General features: G+C 40.3%; 1 protein-coding gene across 1 annotated transcript in view; it reads right to left on the reverse strand.

Annotated features, from left to right (window-relative positions):
• Positions 1–321: 321 nt before the first annotated feature.
• The window catches only part of col9a1c (collagen, type IX, alpha 1c), a 35,920-nt gene continuing 17,834 nt past the window's right edge, over positions 322–18,407 (reverse strand). The window contains exons 9-38 of the mRNA XM_075449787.1: positions 18,054–18,089; positions 16,655–16,726; positions 16,461–16,505; positions 16,306–16,341; positions 16,168–16,191; positions 15,991–16,044; positions 14,134–14,205; positions 13,356–13,394; positions 13,098–13,154; positions 11,622–11,675; positions 11,387–11,440; positions 11,217–11,270; positions 11,086–11,139; positions 10,938–10,991; positions 10,804–10,857; positions 10,662–10,715; positions 8,297–8,350; positions 6,829–6,873; positions 6,643–6,696; positions 6,493–6,546; positions 6,302–6,355; positions 5,567–5,638; positions 5,445–5,480; positions 5,312–5,356; positions 5,169–5,201; positions 4,746–4,892; positions 4,234–4,288; positions 3,923–4,117; positions 3,422–3,508; positions 322–1,194 (exon numbers count right to left, since the gene is read on the reverse strand). Of these exons, the coding sequence (XP_075305902.1) occupies positions 992–1,194; positions 3,422–3,508; positions 3,923–4,117; positions 4,234–4,288; positions 4,746–4,892; positions 5,169–5,201; positions 5,312–5,356; positions 5,445–5,480; positions 5,567–5,638; positions 6,302–6,355; positions 6,493–6,546; positions 6,643–6,696; positions 6,829–6,873; positions 8,297–8,350; positions 10,662–10,715; positions 10,804–10,857; positions 10,938–10,991; positions 11,086–11,139; positions 11,217–11,270; positions 11,387–11,440; positions 11,622–11,675; positions 13,098–13,154; positions 13,356–13,394; positions 14,134–14,205; positions 15,991–16,044; positions 16,168–16,191; positions 16,306–16,341; positions 16,461–16,505; positions 16,655–16,726; positions 18,054–18,089 (1,947 nt within the window). The 3' untranslated portion in view covers positions 322–991. The remainder of the gene's footprint in view (positions 1,195–3,421; positions 3,509–3,922; positions 4,118–4,233; positions 4,289–4,745; positions 4,893–5,168; positions 5,202–5,311; positions 5,357–5,444; positions 5,481–5,566; positions 5,639–6,301; positions 6,356–6,492; positions 6,547–6,642; positions 6,697–6,828; positions 6,874–8,296; positions 8,351–10,661; positions 10,716–10,803; positions 10,858–10,937; positions 10,992–11,085; positions 11,140–11,216; positions 11,271–11,386; positions 11,441–11,621; positions 11,676–13,097; positions 13,155–13,355; positions 13,395–14,133; positions 14,206–15,990; positions 16,045–16,167; positions 16,192–16,305; positions 16,342–16,460; positions 16,506–16,654; positions 16,727–18,053; positions 18,090–18,407) is intronic.

Below are 18,407 nucleotides of genomic sequence, written 5' to 3' on the forward strand. Positions count from 1 at the left end.
CTAACTCCTCTCCAGCAGCTCACGTAAAGGCCATATTTGATCAGTAAATGTATTTGTTCTGTTCAGAGAGCGGTGGGGAGGATGATGTTGACTCTGCTTTGTAACCAGGCAACTGTGTATTACCCTTCTGAATCAACATTAAATCCATCACAACCCAGGGACCTTGTTTTCAGCACAAGAACATTTTACTGTAGAGGCTGTGGAGATGCATTGATGTTCAAACAATCATAACCTAATCATGCTATAAACAACATTACAACATATTTGTCTTTTCTAAGAGAGCACGGCTCCAGCAGACATTCTGTGTTTCTTTTAATACAGCAGTGTGCAACACTTCCAAAACATCACATTTTATTACACAGTTTGAAAAAGGAACATTTATGGGACAAAACTGGGAAAACAAGCATACTGGATGATCCATAATTAAAGAGCCAATTGTTGGAGATGTGAGCTCAGGTCTGAAGGAAGAGATCAGCATTTTTTAAAACAAACGCTTCACCGGATACGGCTCCTAACTGGCTCAAGACTGGTCATAAGGTGGGTCGAACTGGTAAATGGGTTGCCTTTATTCGTTCAACTAAGCAAAGCTGAATGAGCTGATTCGATGACTTCACTGAATTGAATCGTGGAGTACATGCTTAAGAGGAAATCAGAGAGATTAAATAAGGCTGAATGTTGGGATCAGCACTTGTTTAAGGTTTCTTTTTGTGTCAGACAGCTCACGGACCTGCGGGCCCGCCGTCAGTCATAGAGGTTTGCTCGCTATCTGTAGCAGCGGTCTTTGGATGATATATAAGCTCTCTCTAAAACCACAAGTAGAAATGTCTTTACAGTACTGTACAGTTGTGTCTGGTCTGTGTTTCCTTTTGAGTCTCTTCCATCTGTTGTTCCAATGGAGATCCTGAAATCGCCGCGCCCGGACTTACAAGCAGCCCTGAAACGTGGTCGCTGGCAGGATGAGATCTGGAGAGTGTCACTGAGCTGGGATGTCTCATGGGTTTTTGTAAGATGCAGATTTCTTTCCACTGACCATATAAAGAGGTGGAAGCCTGCTTATACAAGTTGATGGGTCGCAAAGGCCTGGGGGTCCTGAGGGCCCCCTCAAACCAGGAGATCCTGGGATGCCGGGACTTCCAGCCTCGCCATGCTCTCCATTCTTGCCATCCTTGCCAATGCCAGCAGGGCCAGGAGCACCTGAGGGAGACATAACACATGTGAGATGCTATTTCAACCGAAATTCCTTTCCTTCTATGTTTTTAAAAAATATTGGTCTTTATATGAAGATTTCATGAAAAGAAATCTATGTAAAAGTCATGAAAAGTGTAAGTCTTTGGACTTGTCATCTCCATGTGTTGCATTTAAGGCTGATGTCACCTGTTTGTTTGTGGACTCCTGTTTGGAAACCTTTAGTGATATTCTGACAATCACCATTTTGGTTGATAACAAGGGAGTTTAACTTGGTTTTATTTCAGTTTACTGTTAAGTGGAGCATAACAAACGCCTGATAAAACAATGTGGGCTGTGGGCGGGATCAACTGTTTATTATCACAGCTGATGCGACACAGATGAGACACACGACTTCGCTATGTGCGTGTTTCTTACTTAACATTGATTTAGCTGACACTTTTATCCAAAGCAAATAAACACTGACTGTTATGGAGCTTAACTCATGTAAGCAAAGAAACAAAAGACTGATCTGTAAATCCGCATTCACCGTTAATAAAGATTAGAATTTATTCATTAACAATGAACACAGTATGTGATCCATGTGCACGGATGAGATCTCTGTGATTTCTGTTGAAAACTGTCTGCTGGACTTTCAAATAACTTCATGGCACAAATAAGTTTCTCAGTGTTTAGTGTTTCAGGGTTTTTCTCGGCGTAGTGCTCTTGGAACCTCGGCAAAGGTAGAACCAAAATTGATCAAACAGTATCAGTTGTGGTACTACCTACAATGGAAAACCAACTAAAAAGGGAGCCAAGCCACATTGTACTGTGCCATGTAATGGCAAATGGCTATATGTCTCAATTACAGCTCTTTCTTTCTTCTTTGTTACAGCTAATAGGGGGTCTGAATGGGCTGCTACACAAAGCGACCCACTTGATTTACAAGCCTCATTTTAAAAATCCGGGGTTTCCCCTTCACCTCTGCCAGTGGATCTTTAATGACGACTGAAGGAAAGCAACTAGTTCTATTGAACATCCGTCTACTTGAATGTGGGAAATACCTTCAATAGGGTTGCAATGAGTAGGGTTGCAAAATTCCCGGAATTTTCAAAGACGGAAACTTTCCATGGGAATTTAAGGGAATTAACGGGAATAAACTGGGAATTTTCTAAATTGAAGGTTGGCTCTTCTAGGGAACTTAAATATAGTTGAGGAAAGTATATTTTAGCATAATCATGACTTGAATCTGAGGCCCTTGCACCTGTAGCCTCCATCATCCTCCAAATCCCACCATCATCAGCCGCCTCCGAGCGCAACTGGTCACTGTTTGGCAACACCCACACTAAGGTTCGCAACAGGCTCACAAATGTGAGAGTAGAAAAGCTGCTTGGCATTCGCGCAAACCTAAGGCTCTTTGAGCCTGACACAGAGCCATCCTCAACAAGGCTGGAAAGTGACACTGAAGAGGAAGACTCAGAGTTGGATGTTGAGGAAGGGGACATGTTGTTGGATGTTGATGAGGCCCAGGAAGAGGCTGTTGACTGAGCAAAAATGCAGAGGATTGCTTGAAGGAAGATTTGCATGTTTAATGGGACGTTTTGGAGGAAGAGTGGCATTTTTCATTTAACATTTTGAATGGGACTTTGGAGATTTTTGGATGGGGGGGGTTAGGGGATGGGTAATATTGAACCCAGCACTCCTGTTTTTGTTAATCCATGAAACAAGTAATTAGAACGTGTTCTACTCTACTTACAAATAAATCTGTTGAAATATCTGTTGAAAACATTTTGTATGGATGTTTTCTTATGACTTCTGTTTATATTTATGCTTGGATATAATATATTCCCAGTTGGTTCTCCTAAATTCCCATTAGTTCCCATAATTCCCAATATTCCCATGGAAAGGTTCCAATATGGAATATATCCAAAATTTCCAAGCTTAACTTCCCATGGAAATTTACTGGAAATTTTCCGCCCCTTTGCAACCCTAGCCGTGAGCTTATTTAACTTTGAGTATTAACATTTGTGGGCTGCATACGTCTATGACCAGCTTCAGCCAGCAGTGACACTGGTTCACAGTGGTTGACATTAATGTTCAGTTCCTGAGCTCTATCCATTAAAAGATGGAGAATAGTAAAGAGATGAGATTTCAACTTTAGTTCAATCATTCTTTCTTTCTTTTTGAAACATTTTTAAAACTCATAGTTTCCTCTCAGCAGAGTTCTGCTCTAATTAGCAGCAGAGCCCAGCCTTACCTGGAGCACCCGGTGCGCCTTGGCTTCCTTTGATTCCCACACCGTCCTCTCCCTTGTCTCCCTTGTCTCCCTTTACCCCAACATCACCTGCAGAGCAGAGCACACAGAGGACATGAACATAAACACTGAGATGAAATGGAGAGGCATACTGTTACGGCAGCATAATTAGCAAAAACTAATGACTTCATTCTGATTCAGCCTTGTTAAGGGACTTATTGATTGTATAATTATATGCGTGACTGAATCTCTTTCAGTTTGCATAACTTGTTTGGGCGATTCTGTTGGCAGAACGAAGACGAAGCTGCACTGTCATGAATGACAGCCTCATTTTCCTAAAAGGCTTAAATTAATTCTTTTCACGATTAGAGCCATCGTAGCTATCCAGGAAAATAAAAGCAAAAAGCTATCACAGCTTTATCCATCAAGATGATGGAGAAAAGGCTTTTTAAGGTTTGGCTCCATATGCACGAATGGAGAATGCCATTCAAAGGCCACACTGACCTTTCATGCCAGGTGCACCTGGAAGTCCATAGAAACCTGGATGGCCTTTGGGACCCATTGGGCCTGGAGCTCCTGCGGTTCCTGCCACCCCAGCTGGTCCAGGGGTACCAGGAGGTCCTGCTGGTCCAGGGGTACCAGGAGCACCAATGGGTGCTGGCCTCCTCAGGAGCTCTTTCATAAATTCTTCTAATTGCTCTACAAAGAAAAAGAATAAATTCACACAGAGGAGCAGTTTATGCCATTTACCCACATTAAGACATCTTATCATAATCAATGAATGGAAAAGTCAAATTTAAGTGAAAAAACTGCACCTCCAACAACTGCCGAGCACATTTCCCGAAGCTTTTCATCGCTCACTTTGGGGCCCTGTGAAATAAGCAATAATAGATGACTGATGGTTCCTGTAGCATAACAGGTTTAGCAATGTTCATCAACCTAATCAAATTTGATTGGTCCTGTACAGACAGTAAAAGTATATATTATATTCTATCTTATCTGTTAACTAAGCATGCAGCATGCTAACTTTAGCTGAGGCTGATGAGGTTGTCACGAGTTTTGCGGATATTTGGTCGTGAACAAAGCAAAATTCTATTTGTAAAGTTGTTTCCTCATTTTTATTGTCATGGTATGAATGTGCCATTCCCCTTTTCTTATTTATATCTTTTAAAAAGGCAAAAACAATAAAGGAAACCCGGCAAGTGGGACTGTGAATGTCGCTGGGATCATATATGCTTGTCTTAAAAGTCCATGTAAACTTGGCTCTTGAAGGCTACACGTGTGACGCTTAGGTTGATGCATTTTTATTAAGCTACTTAGTACTTACAGGTAAACCTCTGGGGCCCGGTGTTCCGGGGAGGCCTGGTTCTCCCTCCAGCCCTTGAGCTCCTATGCGACCCGCCACACCTTCATGTCCAGGTTGGCCTGGTCTGCCATCAGCTCCCGTAGATCCAGTTTGGCCCTTTTCACCCCGCTGAAGGTGAAAACACAAATCAGGAACAGAAATGTATCTCGAACAGGAGGATACGGTGGGCTTCACTTCCACTTCAGTAAAGTGTATACAGTGGATCTTAATGTCTATCCTCAGTGGCAAAACTTTTTCTGGGAGGGGTCAATATTGTCCATGTTAAACAGTTTGACGTTTTTTTGTGTATATACAATGCAAGTTTCTACAGATATTAGGGGAACGCGTTCCTATGTAAGAGGCTCCTTAGGAAACAGTTTAGATAAGACAGCAGTTTCTGAATACCTCGCCTTTGATTCCAGGCACACCAGGAGGGCCCTGAAACACACACAAAGTTAAGTTGTTTTCTTTCAGATCCACGAGAGGACAAATTATTCCAGAATAAGTGTTTTGTTGCATTTGAGACAGACAGTATGGCAGTAAATTACCTGATCTCCTTTGACCCCGGGATCTCCTGATAAACCTGCGTCCCCCTGTTTCACAACAGTGACATGGTGAACGTGTTACTATCAAACCAAGTCATTCTCAGAAACAACTGAATGATAATATGATAGGTCTTACCTGACTTCCTTTTGGTCCCTCTGGTCCTATAGGACCCTATCAAACACATAGAAAATTAGTACATGCTTCCATGGATTATCATCATTATCAGTAACGTCAATAAAAAATTAGATCTGTCCCACCTGATCACCTTTGTGCCCAGTATGACCCTTCAATCCTTTGGCGCCAGTGTGACCTTTATCTCCTTTGTCACCCTGAAAATACAACATTTATAAAAATCTGTTGTAAACTATATTACAGTCGGTGACAGGGTGAGGGTGTCAGGATTGGGTATAAAAGGAAGAACCACCAATGGCTTAGTTTTTTTGAAGAAAGGGTGGGTCAAGGCTCACTAATTTGTGCCAAACTTTGTCAGAGAATCATCAAAAGTTCCAAAAAGTATTTCTAAATGGAAGATCACAAAGTACTTTGATCTTTCAGCATCTACGGAGCACAATAAAAGAAGTCCACATTGAGAATCCACTGTTGGATGGTTAGAAGCTGTGATGGTATGGGGGTGCGTCAGTGTCTATGACATGGATGACTTGGATATGTGTGAAGGTAGGGTTGATGCAGATGCAAATATTGGAATTTGGAGAGAAATATGCTTCCATCAAGGTGATGCTGGTCAGTGAGGACTTGTGTCTGTTGAATAAAGTTTCAAACAAAATTTCAACTTTTCTGGAACTAGGGTTTCCAGTTGCTCATCAGCAGCAGCCTCAGGTCCATTTTGCAGAGGTTTTGTCAACCATCAAAGAAAAAGCTGTTCTGCACTAAACTGTTCTGCACACTTCTGTATCATTGTGTCTGGATTTAGGCGTTTTAAAAGCGTGACCGTACTGCCTTATGAGAGAGCAGGGGGGGAAACTGACTCTCACCTGTATTCCTGATGGACCTGCAGGCCCCACTGGTCCTTGTTTTCCTGTTTCACCCTGTGGATTAAAATGATGTTCATGTGTTCACTCCAGTTTACAAGGCAATTATGCACCAAAAATGTGTATAAACAAGTATAACCCTGACTCAGTGGGAAAAAAATGGAATGACAGGTAAAAAGCAAAAGCAAACCCACAGTCACTCCTTTTTCACCAGGTATTCCATCTGCTCCATCTTCTCCAGCCTCTCCCTACATGAGAACAAATCATTTGGATGGGTTTTTAAATGCTAAGAATTATACGTAGTACGTAGTATGTGGTACGTATTGTGATTGGGTGTGTCTTACCGTTTTTCCAGGAAGTCCAACTGGCCCGATGGGTCCCTCTGCACCAGTTTCACCCTAAATCGAGGGCAGGAATGACACGGAGTCAGAAAATCATCTTACTTGTATAAGCTCAAAGCAGGAGTTTGACTGAAGTCGTGGGTGTAATGTTTCTTCATGCCTCACTAAATAGGAGATTAATCCAATTACCTTTTCACCAGGGGGTCCAACTACTCCCTGCTTCCCTGGCAGCCCCTGAAAACATCATAACGTATGAAAGGGAACTGAAATTCAATGAGTCATTCCTTTAATCGTGCCTGAGTGGGAAGTAGGAATTAACGTTAACAGTAAAACCAGATTCATATGTATTAGTTCAAAATTGCGAAAGAATTCAAGGCAAGCAATGTCATATTAAACATTCAAGCTACATCTGTATACATCTCAGCCTTAATGGAAGATGTACGTGCTCCCCTGGCACATTTTCCCACCAGCTGGTCTAAAATGTTTTATTCAGCTCAGCTGCTATGTGGCTTCACATTGTCCTCACTAGTTTTCTACGGTGGCCCTGAAGTGCAAATCACAACGGCAAATTAAAAAACACAAAAGAGAAAACACAACGACATTGACCAAAACGGAAAAGGTAGGTACCCTCGAGCGACATGAATCGACGCTGATTGGACTGGTGGTGGTCCGTGCTTTAAACCGGAAAAACTATGGTTAACACATTTTCAAAATATAAGCGCTGCTAGTGACAACGTACGGGCTGCTATTAAATAATATTTTTATGCGAATATCCTGCCTTACATGCTGCTTTATCTCTCGATGTTAACAAAAAGATCTCAAAAGATGTTGACAAGATGTTATTGAACTTTATATGGAGGAACAAAAACCACTATATTAAAAATATCAGTAATTATGAGCTCATATGATAATGATGGCCTTAACTTTTTAGACTTTTACACTTCAAATAATTTTATACCAATCAATAACTTCATACCAAATATTCTCTAAATTAGGAGGCCTAAATGTCTTTTTACTTTGTAATTATAATGTTGAAAAAAATCCCCTACTTTCATAAACAGATGCTTCTTTCTTGGTCATTGATCTACAAACATAATTTTTCTCCACATAGATACTACATATGGAACAATATTGGTATGAAGTTCCAAATTGAAGATGGGTTCTTGATAAATTGTTTAAGCCAATTTATTTTGAAAGTATTATTTCCGTTTTGGGTAATGTCGTTGTCGTTTCTCTTTTGCCGTTGTGTTTTTTCTTTTGCTGTTGTGTTTTCTCTTTTGCTGTTGTGTTTTCTCTTTTGCTGTTGTGTTTTCTCTTTTGCTGTTGTGTTTTTTCTTTTGCTGTTGTGTTTTCTCTTTTGCTGTTGTGTTTTCTCTTTTGCTGTTGTGTTTTCTCTTTTGCTGTTGTGTTTTCTCTTTTGCTGTTGTCGTTTCTCTTTTGCTGTTGTGTTTTTTGATTTGCCGTTGTGTTTTCTCTTTTGCTGTTGTCGTTTCTCTTTTGCTGTTGTGTTTTTTGATTTGCTGTTGTGATTTGTACTTCAGGGCCACCGTAGTTTTCCTTACTTTATTGCATTGCAATAGAAACTAAAATGAAGCAGCCAAAATAAGAAGTAACAGAATTATAGACAGTAACAGTGAATGAAAATGAAAAAACTTACTGGAATACCCACAATACCCCTGACACCAACAGCTCCTTGGGTTCCAGACTCTCCCTGTTGAATAGATCCACAGTTTATGCAAAGTAAGCATAGTTAATCAATAGGGTTAGAGTAGAAGCACAACATCATCTACTGACTATAAAACCATAATATTTACCTAATGTCACTTAATTTAACACTGACGGTGGTACTTTTCATTTGTGACAGCATTAGCTTTGAATTGTATGTTTATCTTTGGATGTATTTGTTGTTTTCACTCATTTACTTATCTCTCTTCATTTGACTTTGTTATAAGTTAAAGTTACACAGCACAACAGCATGCCGCCTTTTGTTGACATGGAAACACAAAACTCCCCTGTTTAAAGTTCCAGTCCTATTGATTTATGTTACATTTAGTCATTTAGCAGATGCTTTTATCCAAAGTGGCTGGTAAGTTCCCTGGTGTAAGCGTTATGTACAAACACGGACATAAGTGCCAGCAGAATGGATAGAGAAAAGGAAAATAACTGCAAGTTAGGCATATTAAAGCGTTAGAGGTGTTAAGAGAGTCTTTTTTTTTGGTTTGAGGCACAAAAGAGAGAATTCTGGGCCGAGGCTTTCTTGTGCATAGGGATTGCAGTACCAGACAGTGATCCAAGGGGGAGCAAAAGCTCTTTTTAGTTTGGATGAATTAATAAAGACCTATACGTATATATGTAAGCAGCCATTAATTACTTTAATTTGATTTGGGCAACCATGGTTAACCAGGGGATGTGTCTTTTTTTTTGGTTTATCAAACACTAGACATGCTGCTACATCACTGACCATCTGGTTTCAGGTTTCACTTTGCATTCTAGAAAACCTGCTATGACGGCATTGTTGTCGTCGAGGTGGGAGAAACCATGGCCTGCTCCGAGAGTGGTCTGTCATACAGAATCTGTTCCTGTGATGACGGCTTGCTGTGTGTGTGAGTTTCAAAAAGGCCGACGGCGACAGCATAACAGCATGTGAGGTGCGACCACTTTATGGAAAGGCCTTAAGATGAGTTGAGGGAGATATCCCTTCATCCTTAGACTCATTGAGAGGCTGTGGGGTCATATGGTGGAATGACAGATACCGCTGGGTATCATCTGCATAATAGCAGTGGTACAAGATCAATCAGTCAAGTGTAAGGTGGGTTAGAGCAAGCTATTTTGGTGGTCAAATGATAAGGACACCGAGCAGGATGAGTGGAGGCTGCCACAAAGGAAGAGTGGACGGAAGACGATATTTTTTAAAGTAACAATGGAACGGGACCAGAGGGGTGGAACAGAGGGCTGTTCTCAAAGACAAACAGTGAAGTGAATAAAGTAGTAGTCAGGGGCCCAAAGAGATGTGACCATTACACACGGCTTTCTTTTAACTGAGAATGAGGTTGAGTTCTTTGCCAGCTCATAGCTATGACTGTCGCAATGGATGTTCACGTCAGCTAGGTGGAGTAAAGGGCAGCCATTTACTGGAATGGAAGTGAACAGATTCAAACACAAATCTGCCCTTACTGTCTTGGTGGACGATAAATTAATATCTATGAGACATTTACCAGAGGAGTCACCATTTCAGTCACTTGTTTCAGGGTAATCTTATTTTCTGTCTGCAGTTTTTTGAAAAGCCAATAACAGAAGAAGTCAAAGGTGTTTATCGTAGATGTCGTGAATCAAAATGCCTCATTAGGAGAATTTACACTGTGCGAACTTTCCTCATAACGGAAGCTTTTGGAAGAGTTTAATTCCCTTATGTGTGCACCTGACCAAGCTCTCTCTGAGTAGGCAAGTATATCTGCATTTGTTCCAGCATTGCTGGACATTACATATCTGTGGCGGAAACATAAATCCTGATGCAGCTGAGGGCATTTCACAAAAAAAGAGCATAACTGGACACCAGTTCTGGTCAAAATAAAGATCCTAGAACTTATTTTTTAAAAACAAAACATGAAACAGTAGTTGTTGGACATTTTTAGCTGAAAGAATATTAATTTGTTTTTACTTCTATTGTTTTTACTTTTGAAATATTTTAACCAGGAGAGCTTCATGCTGATCCAGACCACAGGAGAGTAGCAATGTTAAATTCTGGATGAAACCATTGTTAGAAACAGGAATAACATGCATCGCAAACAATAAAAAAAAAAGCAGGTTCAACCTCTCAAATGATTAATGTTTAATTCAATATGTCTAATTTCCTCGTCATTTTAGCGAACAGTTTGAAGTTTTCCAGACAACCCTCAGGTTTTCGAAGGCTTTCTAAAAATGCAGCCTGAGTTTGTAATAGGCTAATTGCATAGAGTGAATTTTAACATACTATAATTTGAATGATACATTCTTATCAGCTCAAACACTATTTCAGCGATCACCTTGACACCGTCAACTCCAGGAAGTCCATCCAAGCCGTCTTTGCCAGGCTCTCCCTGTAATACGACATCGCACAGTTAGACACTGGTTTGCTAAAGAAAGAATGGGCCCTGGAATCCTTTACTCAAATATTAGCATACTTACAACTTCTCCTTTCTCCCCTTGAGTACCTTGCTCTCCATTAGGTCCCACAGCACCCTAATAAAGGCTCTGTTAGTTTTTCAAAAACGCACTTTGCAATATTACCTAGAATCCTAGCTAACGTGTGCAGGACTCACCTCATCTCCCTTAGGCCCCGGCAAACCCTGACGTCCGCGGATTCCCTCCACGCCCTGAGTGAGAGAGATAGCTTTCAATGACATCCTGACAAGCCTACCAAATGCCAAAAGGTCAAAACACAGAGCTGTCCAAACGAAGGCTGCTTACAGGAGCTCCAGGTGGGCCAGTGGGTCCAGTGATGCCATTGTAACCGGGAGGACCCTGCAAACAGAGAGGAGTCAGATTTTATCCATAAGCACGATATTACAAATGACTTGTGTCACCACCGCAGGACTTACTCTGTCTCCTTTCTCTCCAGGGGTTCCAGGGAATCCGATGGGTCCTCTTTGTCCCTAAAACAACATTTTTTTTTACTGTTTTTTTTTCAAACCTTTTTGCGTCTTTGAATACTGTGACTGTATTTGCATGTATTTTTACTGATATTCAGTGAATACAGAAGTTTCCCTACGTCATCTCCCATGCGACCTGTTTGCCCCTGAGGGCCCGGGTCTCCAGAGTCTCCCTACAGAAAAAAAACAAACAAAAGAAAAAAACACTATAAAATAAAAGCACGAGAGCAGAGTTTATCATGATAAGATGCTTTATAGGCTCATTTCGAACATTTCGACAGCTTTCCAGTTGCCTGGTACCTATAGTTAGGAATTGAGATTTTTGTTTGATTGTTGTTCTCACTCTTTGCATACCTTCTCTCCTGGATCTCCATCTTTTCCTGGCTCTCCTGCCAGACCTTTGTGTCCCTGAAAGCAACGATCACCTTTGTTAACAGTTCTGTGTTACTAAAAGTGAAAACAATTCTTTCTTACTCTGAAGAAGGGAGAATCTAATAGCTTGTTGACAAGCTATTAGTAATACTCTGACATTTTGTGGGTATTTCATCCATCACGTTCATCGTCTTAGTTTAGCATGCTAACACTTGCTCATAAGCCTTAAGAGGTACTGCATATCAAAACTTAGGACAATAAAAAGTCAGAGAATCATCAAAGAAAATACAGTTCATTGTGCTGGGAATGTGAATATGAACAAAATTTTATGTCACATAGACTGGCATCACACGAATAAACAAATGTTGCGAATTGGACCAATCTGCATCGTAATAAACTGGATTGAGTTGGATTACACAGAATTGGAGAATTGGATTCAAATGAATTTGTTTAAATTGGAATACGTTAGAAATTGAATTAACTGGACTGAATCTAATTGGACTTGTTTGAAACTGCTACTTTCTCAAGGGTCTTGAGATGTCATTCGTTGTGAATCAGTGCTGTAAAAATAAACTGGACTTTCACATCCCATAACCAATTCTGTATTCGCAAATGAATAATTGAAAAACATTAGCTCCCCTTTACAACAAAAGCTTGAAGAGTAAGTGGTACCGTTAAAAAACAGCACCTGGATGAACATGTCGCAACTAATTAGGTCAACTGGCAACTGGTCAGAAATATGATTGGACATAAAAAGAGGACCTCAGAGAGGCAGAGTCTCTCAGAAAATAAAGACTGTCGGCGCTTTAGCAATCTGCAAAAATACTGTGTCCACAAATTGTGGAGCAATTGCAGAATAATGTCCCTCAACATAAAATTACAAAAACTTTCAATTTTCCATCATCTACAGTACGAAATGACGAACGATTGAATCTAGAGACAATTTCCGTGTGCAAAAATATCAGCACTAGATGCCTGCAGTCAAACATTCCTCTCTCGAAGGTGCATGAACTGGTCTCCACAGTTCCAAAACATTTACAGACTGTTGTCAAAAGATGCATTGGTAAACATGGCCCTGTCCCAATACTTTTGAGAGCTACTGCTGCCATCTAATTCAGGATGATCAAATATTTCTTCTGAAATATTAAATTGTCTCTCCTTCAGTATGTGATATGCTTTTCGATGTTCTATTGTGAATTAAATGTTTGCTGTTAAGATTTGCAAATCATTGCATTCTGTTTTAATTCACATTTTACACAGCGTCCAAACCTTTTTGGAATTGGGTTTGTATTAATCATTTAATCAATTATTTTCATGCCGTCTAATCCTCCTGGACTGAACAAATGGAATTATTGTGCGGATATAAATTGAGTCCAAGTAAAAACTTAAAACTAAAAATTCTCAAGAAAACCAATTTTAATGCTTTGATGCTAGTTTGGCTTCAGAAACATCCCTCACCTTCATCCCTGGCAGACCATGTAATCCCTGAGGTCCAGCAGGGCAGGAAGCAGGACACTGCAACACACACACACACACACACACACACACACACACACACACACACACACACACACACGGTTACAAACTAAACAAGTGAGGCTGCTGCAAAGCCTCTTTAACTTCAGTGACGCATTTTGATCAGACACGGTGTCACCACTCCAATTGCCATGCATTCCGGAAACATTTGGCAGCGTGTAAACACAGTAAAACACTCACAGCTTCCCCACTTCCCTCATTGCCGGCACCAGGCGGTCCCTAAAAGACAGCAAAGTGACATCTAAAATGGCCGCAGGAGGGTTTAGATGTCTTTAGAAAATCACCACAGCTTAAGTTCCCATATTTAACGAGGCACATGGAAGTGCTGCATGCAACATCATCACACAATCGTGATTTCACATGGAAAGCTGAGCACAGGAAGGAACAGAGAAGACAGACTGATATAATGGTTAATGGAGTTCCACCTGTACAGCTGATGGTCAGAATACAGCATATAGCTGACCATCAGGTATGCAGATACTGATATTGGTTTGTCAATTTTGGCAGAATACATTTTGGTGTATATTGCAGTATTTCCCAAGCTGAATGAGCTTATATCATGTCTAACTACCGTGTGGCCAAAGGAATACAACTTGTCAGGTTTAAAACTATTACTTATTGCCAAAATGAAAATATCAGGCCAATTAGAGTCTAAAACTGGCTGTTTTTTTTAAGTGACTGGTTTAAATTCGCTATTGACAGAAGGTGGCAGACAGATCCAAACAAACACCTGCCAAGTATTAAAGGTGCCTTCCTTTTTAAAGAATGTTTCACAGGTAAAAATCAGGTTAACCTAAAGTTGTTGGTGTGAGAATTGTTTTCTTCCAACACAGTTGTATCAGCCAAAATTGACAGTCAAGAGTTGGAGTCCCGAATGTGGGTATCTGCATACAATATATAATATGTATTAAGGGATGAATTAGTAGCCATGAAAGCATGGGTTAGATCTGGCTCTTACCACAGGCCCTGGTGGACCAGGAGGGCCAGGGGCCCCAGGAGTGCCGGATCCTCCTCTGGGTCCAGGTGGACCCTGCAATTTCATATTAGACATCAAAAACAAATCAACAAATCCCAAAATACTTAACATGTTCTAAGATTCATGGGGCCAAATAAAGAGGAAAACACCCAACACGAAAAGTCTTTCAAAAGAAAGAGCTCTTGGTGATTAGAAAGCTTCTCTTAAAGTTTCTGCTTGTTATTTCAGCAGAAACTCCTACAAAAAACATTTTTACACAATCCTTTAAATTTACAATTTAAACCAGTGAGGCCACTGGATGCACACAAGTGCTCAGTTTTTAGTGAAAATAATCAAGCAGAAATGGTCAAAATTGTACTTAGTTACTCAACCAACTGACAATTTCTAGTGCCCCATGAATTATGGCTCCCACATGAGGCAAAGCAACCTGATCTCTTGTTGCTCCAAAGCACAAGATGCTGCAGTTTCACAAGGAAGGATCAAAAACTGTGAAATGACTGTGTGCTCCTGACTCATTTGCCTTTCTGAAAAAAAGACAGTTCGCAACTCGCGACTTCAGAATGTCAACATCGGATGTCTCACATGAGCCGATGTGCCTGTGCAATGTCAAACTCCATCGTTTGACATCTCACGACATGATGATGTACTCATTTGACCTGCTGATTTAGCCACACAGGCATCTAAAGACAAAAGGAGGGTTGGACGGGGGCGATAGGCTGCCAGTTTCCGTGTGATGGACCAGAAGTTTGAGACCCATCCTGTGCAATATTTTCACAGTTCCTTAGCTTTTCAACTCTCACTCACTCATGGATTAAAATGACATGGTTAGGTTTACATGTTACTCAATAGATTATTAAAGTTTAACAATCACAGTTCAAGGAGTATTAGCATTAGCAGTGATGGATGCCCTGCACAAAACTACCTTGCCTTTCATGATTTCTAACCATGGCATGTCACCCGTATGATTTAGGCATATGAACAAGCGTACCTCTTTGTTGGGAAAGAAGTATGATACATAAATAAATTTGTTTAGTTCAGGTACCAAACAAGTTGGTTAGGTTTATGAAAACCCGATGGTTTGGTTCCAACAGAGGACTGCATTTTGGTTAGGTTCAGGCATCTGACAACTTGGTTAGGTTTAGGAAAACATCAGGGTTTCTGCTAAAAAAGAGGACCTTGGTTAAAGTAAACTGCCAGTGGAGATTAAACTTTCACCAAATGGAGACATTTTTAAATCCAGGTTAAAGACATTTCTTTTCTCATGTGCCTATGCATGAAATCTGCACGATATCTTTTAATTTATCTGGACTGGTACTTGTTTTTAAAATCATTTAAATCATTTTGTTTCTCTTTATATTATTTTATGTATTTTTAATGCTTCTTCCACTCCCTGCTGCAATGCTTTTATTTTATGTAAAGCACTTTGAATTGTTTTGTACTTGAAATGTGCTACAAATAAATTTGATTTGATTTGATTTTGATTTGATAATAATAATAAGATTGTGGAATGGTCATGTTTCAGCAGCTGCATCCAGTGTTTCTCCATCTGAGGAATTAACAGTTATTTTTCAAGTGTCTTTGGTTTTGGTTTAGGTACCAAACAACTTACTTTGATTTTGGAAAACAATGGTTCTGTTTTAATGAAACAAGCAGCTATGTCCAAATAAATTTTTAATAATTACCTATCCTCCTCCTTAGGTGCCCTTTTTGCCTATGAAACCTCCTAATTACATCAACCTTCATGAACATTCTAACATTCTCAGGAAAGTGTTGGCACTGTTCAGACACTGTTTTAACATCAGCGCATTTACAGTCCTATTCAAATGAAAGCAATCTGACCTCAGGCCCAATGTTTCCTTCGTCTCCTGGAATTCCTGGTTTCCCTGGAGTACCCTGTCACACACAGAAAGATAGAAGATAATACAGCAGTGCACCTTTACAGGAAAGCCACACATTAGCATATTCAAATGAGGTTTTGGGATAGGACTAAAAGCAGAAAGAGGTCCAAACACATACAGCAGGTCCCTCAGTTGCTGGGCCCTGTGGAAGAAGAGACAGAACAAAAAATTAAATTGATCATGTATAAATCTAAGAAAGAAATAAGCATCATTCATGCACATTTGTGCTGCTTTGATAAGAGACTTTTATACATACAGGAGGACCTGCAGGTCCGGGAAAGCCAGGAAGTCCCTGCAATCAGAGGGAGAGGAAAAAGTGACATTGGAAATGTTTGCAACAGGAAAAAAACAATCTATTCTTAAAACAGATGATTGAAACATGATTTTAGGGGAAATTAATTATAGACTTACTCTCTCTCCTACAGGTCCTCTGGGACCCATTGAACCTGGAGAACCCTGCAGAAAGCAAACACAGTCAAATCAATAGGGCATTTTCTCTCACTACACCATCACGTATTCTCACTCACAGACACCACACACTTCAATTTACACCGAGAGCAAAATCAGATATAATAAAGAGCGTTTGTAAGGATGATGTTTCCTACAAGAGGTCCTGGAAGTCCAGGAAGGCCTCTCTGACCGGGAAGGCCAACCTCTCCCTTCTCCCCTTTGCTGCCCTGAGAAACAGACACAACACAAATAAAACAGCATTATCTTCTTCCTGCATCACTCCATACTGTTGCTAAGATACACAGAGGCAGAAACATTGAATAAATGAAAGGTGGGTGACGTTTGGGAGATCAACCACAAGACAATCTGGTGGAGGCCTATGCAGATAACAAATGGAGCAGTTTCAGTAAATGGCAGAGGCATAAATAAATCAACATATAGGACAGACTCATCCCTGCAGTTGAACTGGCTACTGAAAGTGTTTGTTTTCAGCGCAAATATATTCTGCACAGCTATGCGAGATCAATTTAATGACATGAATTAAGTTTACAGTTAAGTACATTGGATGTCGTGACTGCATATTTATGGAAATGTTACAGGACGACAACAGGACGAAGGAATCAGCTACATAACAATGTATCCCCACTAGCAGCAACTCATTAAATAACAGGGCCAATTATTGAGGAAGACACAGAACCTCATTGGTTAGTTAGTAAGTTTGGATTTACTAAGATGCTACTAATGATCGTATGTGATAACGTTACAGCGCTACATTATCCAAGTAGATGAGTTTATACACAAATGATTAAATCCCCAACAACATTATGTGGCTTCATTTTGTACGATATCCGTGAGACTAACGTTTACAGCATTTTAAAAGTCCAGTTCTAGTATAATGTAAACCTGCTTATCAAAAAGAAACAGGCGTGGGCATGTGTTGTGTGCTGAACTGGTACTGTGTATGTATGTTAGAATGTCCTCGTTGATTTTAGAGTTAAAGAGGAGAAAACAAAACTTTTTTGATTCGTAAAAATGTTTAGTGTCCTTTATATGAAGGTCTGTGCACTCCGTGCTGCGCTGGACTGCAAATATAACACTTCTTTGTTTGTCTTTCCGTGTTTTGTCCTTACAGTGAACCCATTTTTCCTGAGAGTTATTTGACGTGAAGTGCACGTTTTTATTGTGTTTGGACCTGAACTCAGATTGTGACAAGTTATTGGATTTACATCATTTTGTTCCATTAAGCTTTCTGTTTATGTTTGCTTGTTTTCTTGTCTGAGGACTATATCACATTATCACAGTTTAATTAGGATTAAAACACAGGAGACTCGCACTGGACATAAACTCTGGGTTGGTCTACAATAGGCGAATTCTCAGTAGAAAAGACTTCGAGACGCAGAGGCACCTTGTCCAACAAATTGGTTTAAGAACTGCTTAACTGCTTAAACATTCATGTGCAGTGAGTGTCACCTCCTTGAGGTATCAGACAAACAAACAAACAAATGGTTGCATCAACATCCTTCAGGCATAAAATATTGTCAGCAAAACACTTACAGGAGCGCCTGGACCGCCAGGAGACCCTGGAAGACCCTACAGAGACAAGAAAATAAGGATTTTTAAAAGCAGTTACAAATGTATATTAGCGCTGGGCAAGTTAACTCGGTATTATCGCGTTAACGAATAAATTATTTAACGCCGATAAATATTTTATCGCACATTAACGCATGTTTTTTTTTTATATTTGGAGGGCTATTGTGCCTTTAACAGATAGGAAAGTTCATAGAGACAGGAAGCAGGGGGCCAAGAGAGGGGGAACAACACTCAGTACAGGGTCTTCTGATGTGGGACTCGAACCAGGGCCAGCTGCAGCGAGGACTATAGCCTCTGTACATGGGGCGCCTGCTCAAC

The sequence above is a fragment of the Odontesthes bonariensis genome, chromosome 18 (genome assembly GCF_027942865.1).
Source record: "Odontesthes bonariensis isolate fOdoBon6 chromosome 18, fOdoBon6.hap1, whole genome shotgun sequence".
NCBI lineage: Eukaryota > Metazoa > Chordata > Actinopteri > Atheriniformes > Atherinopsidae > Odontesthes > Odontesthes bonariensis.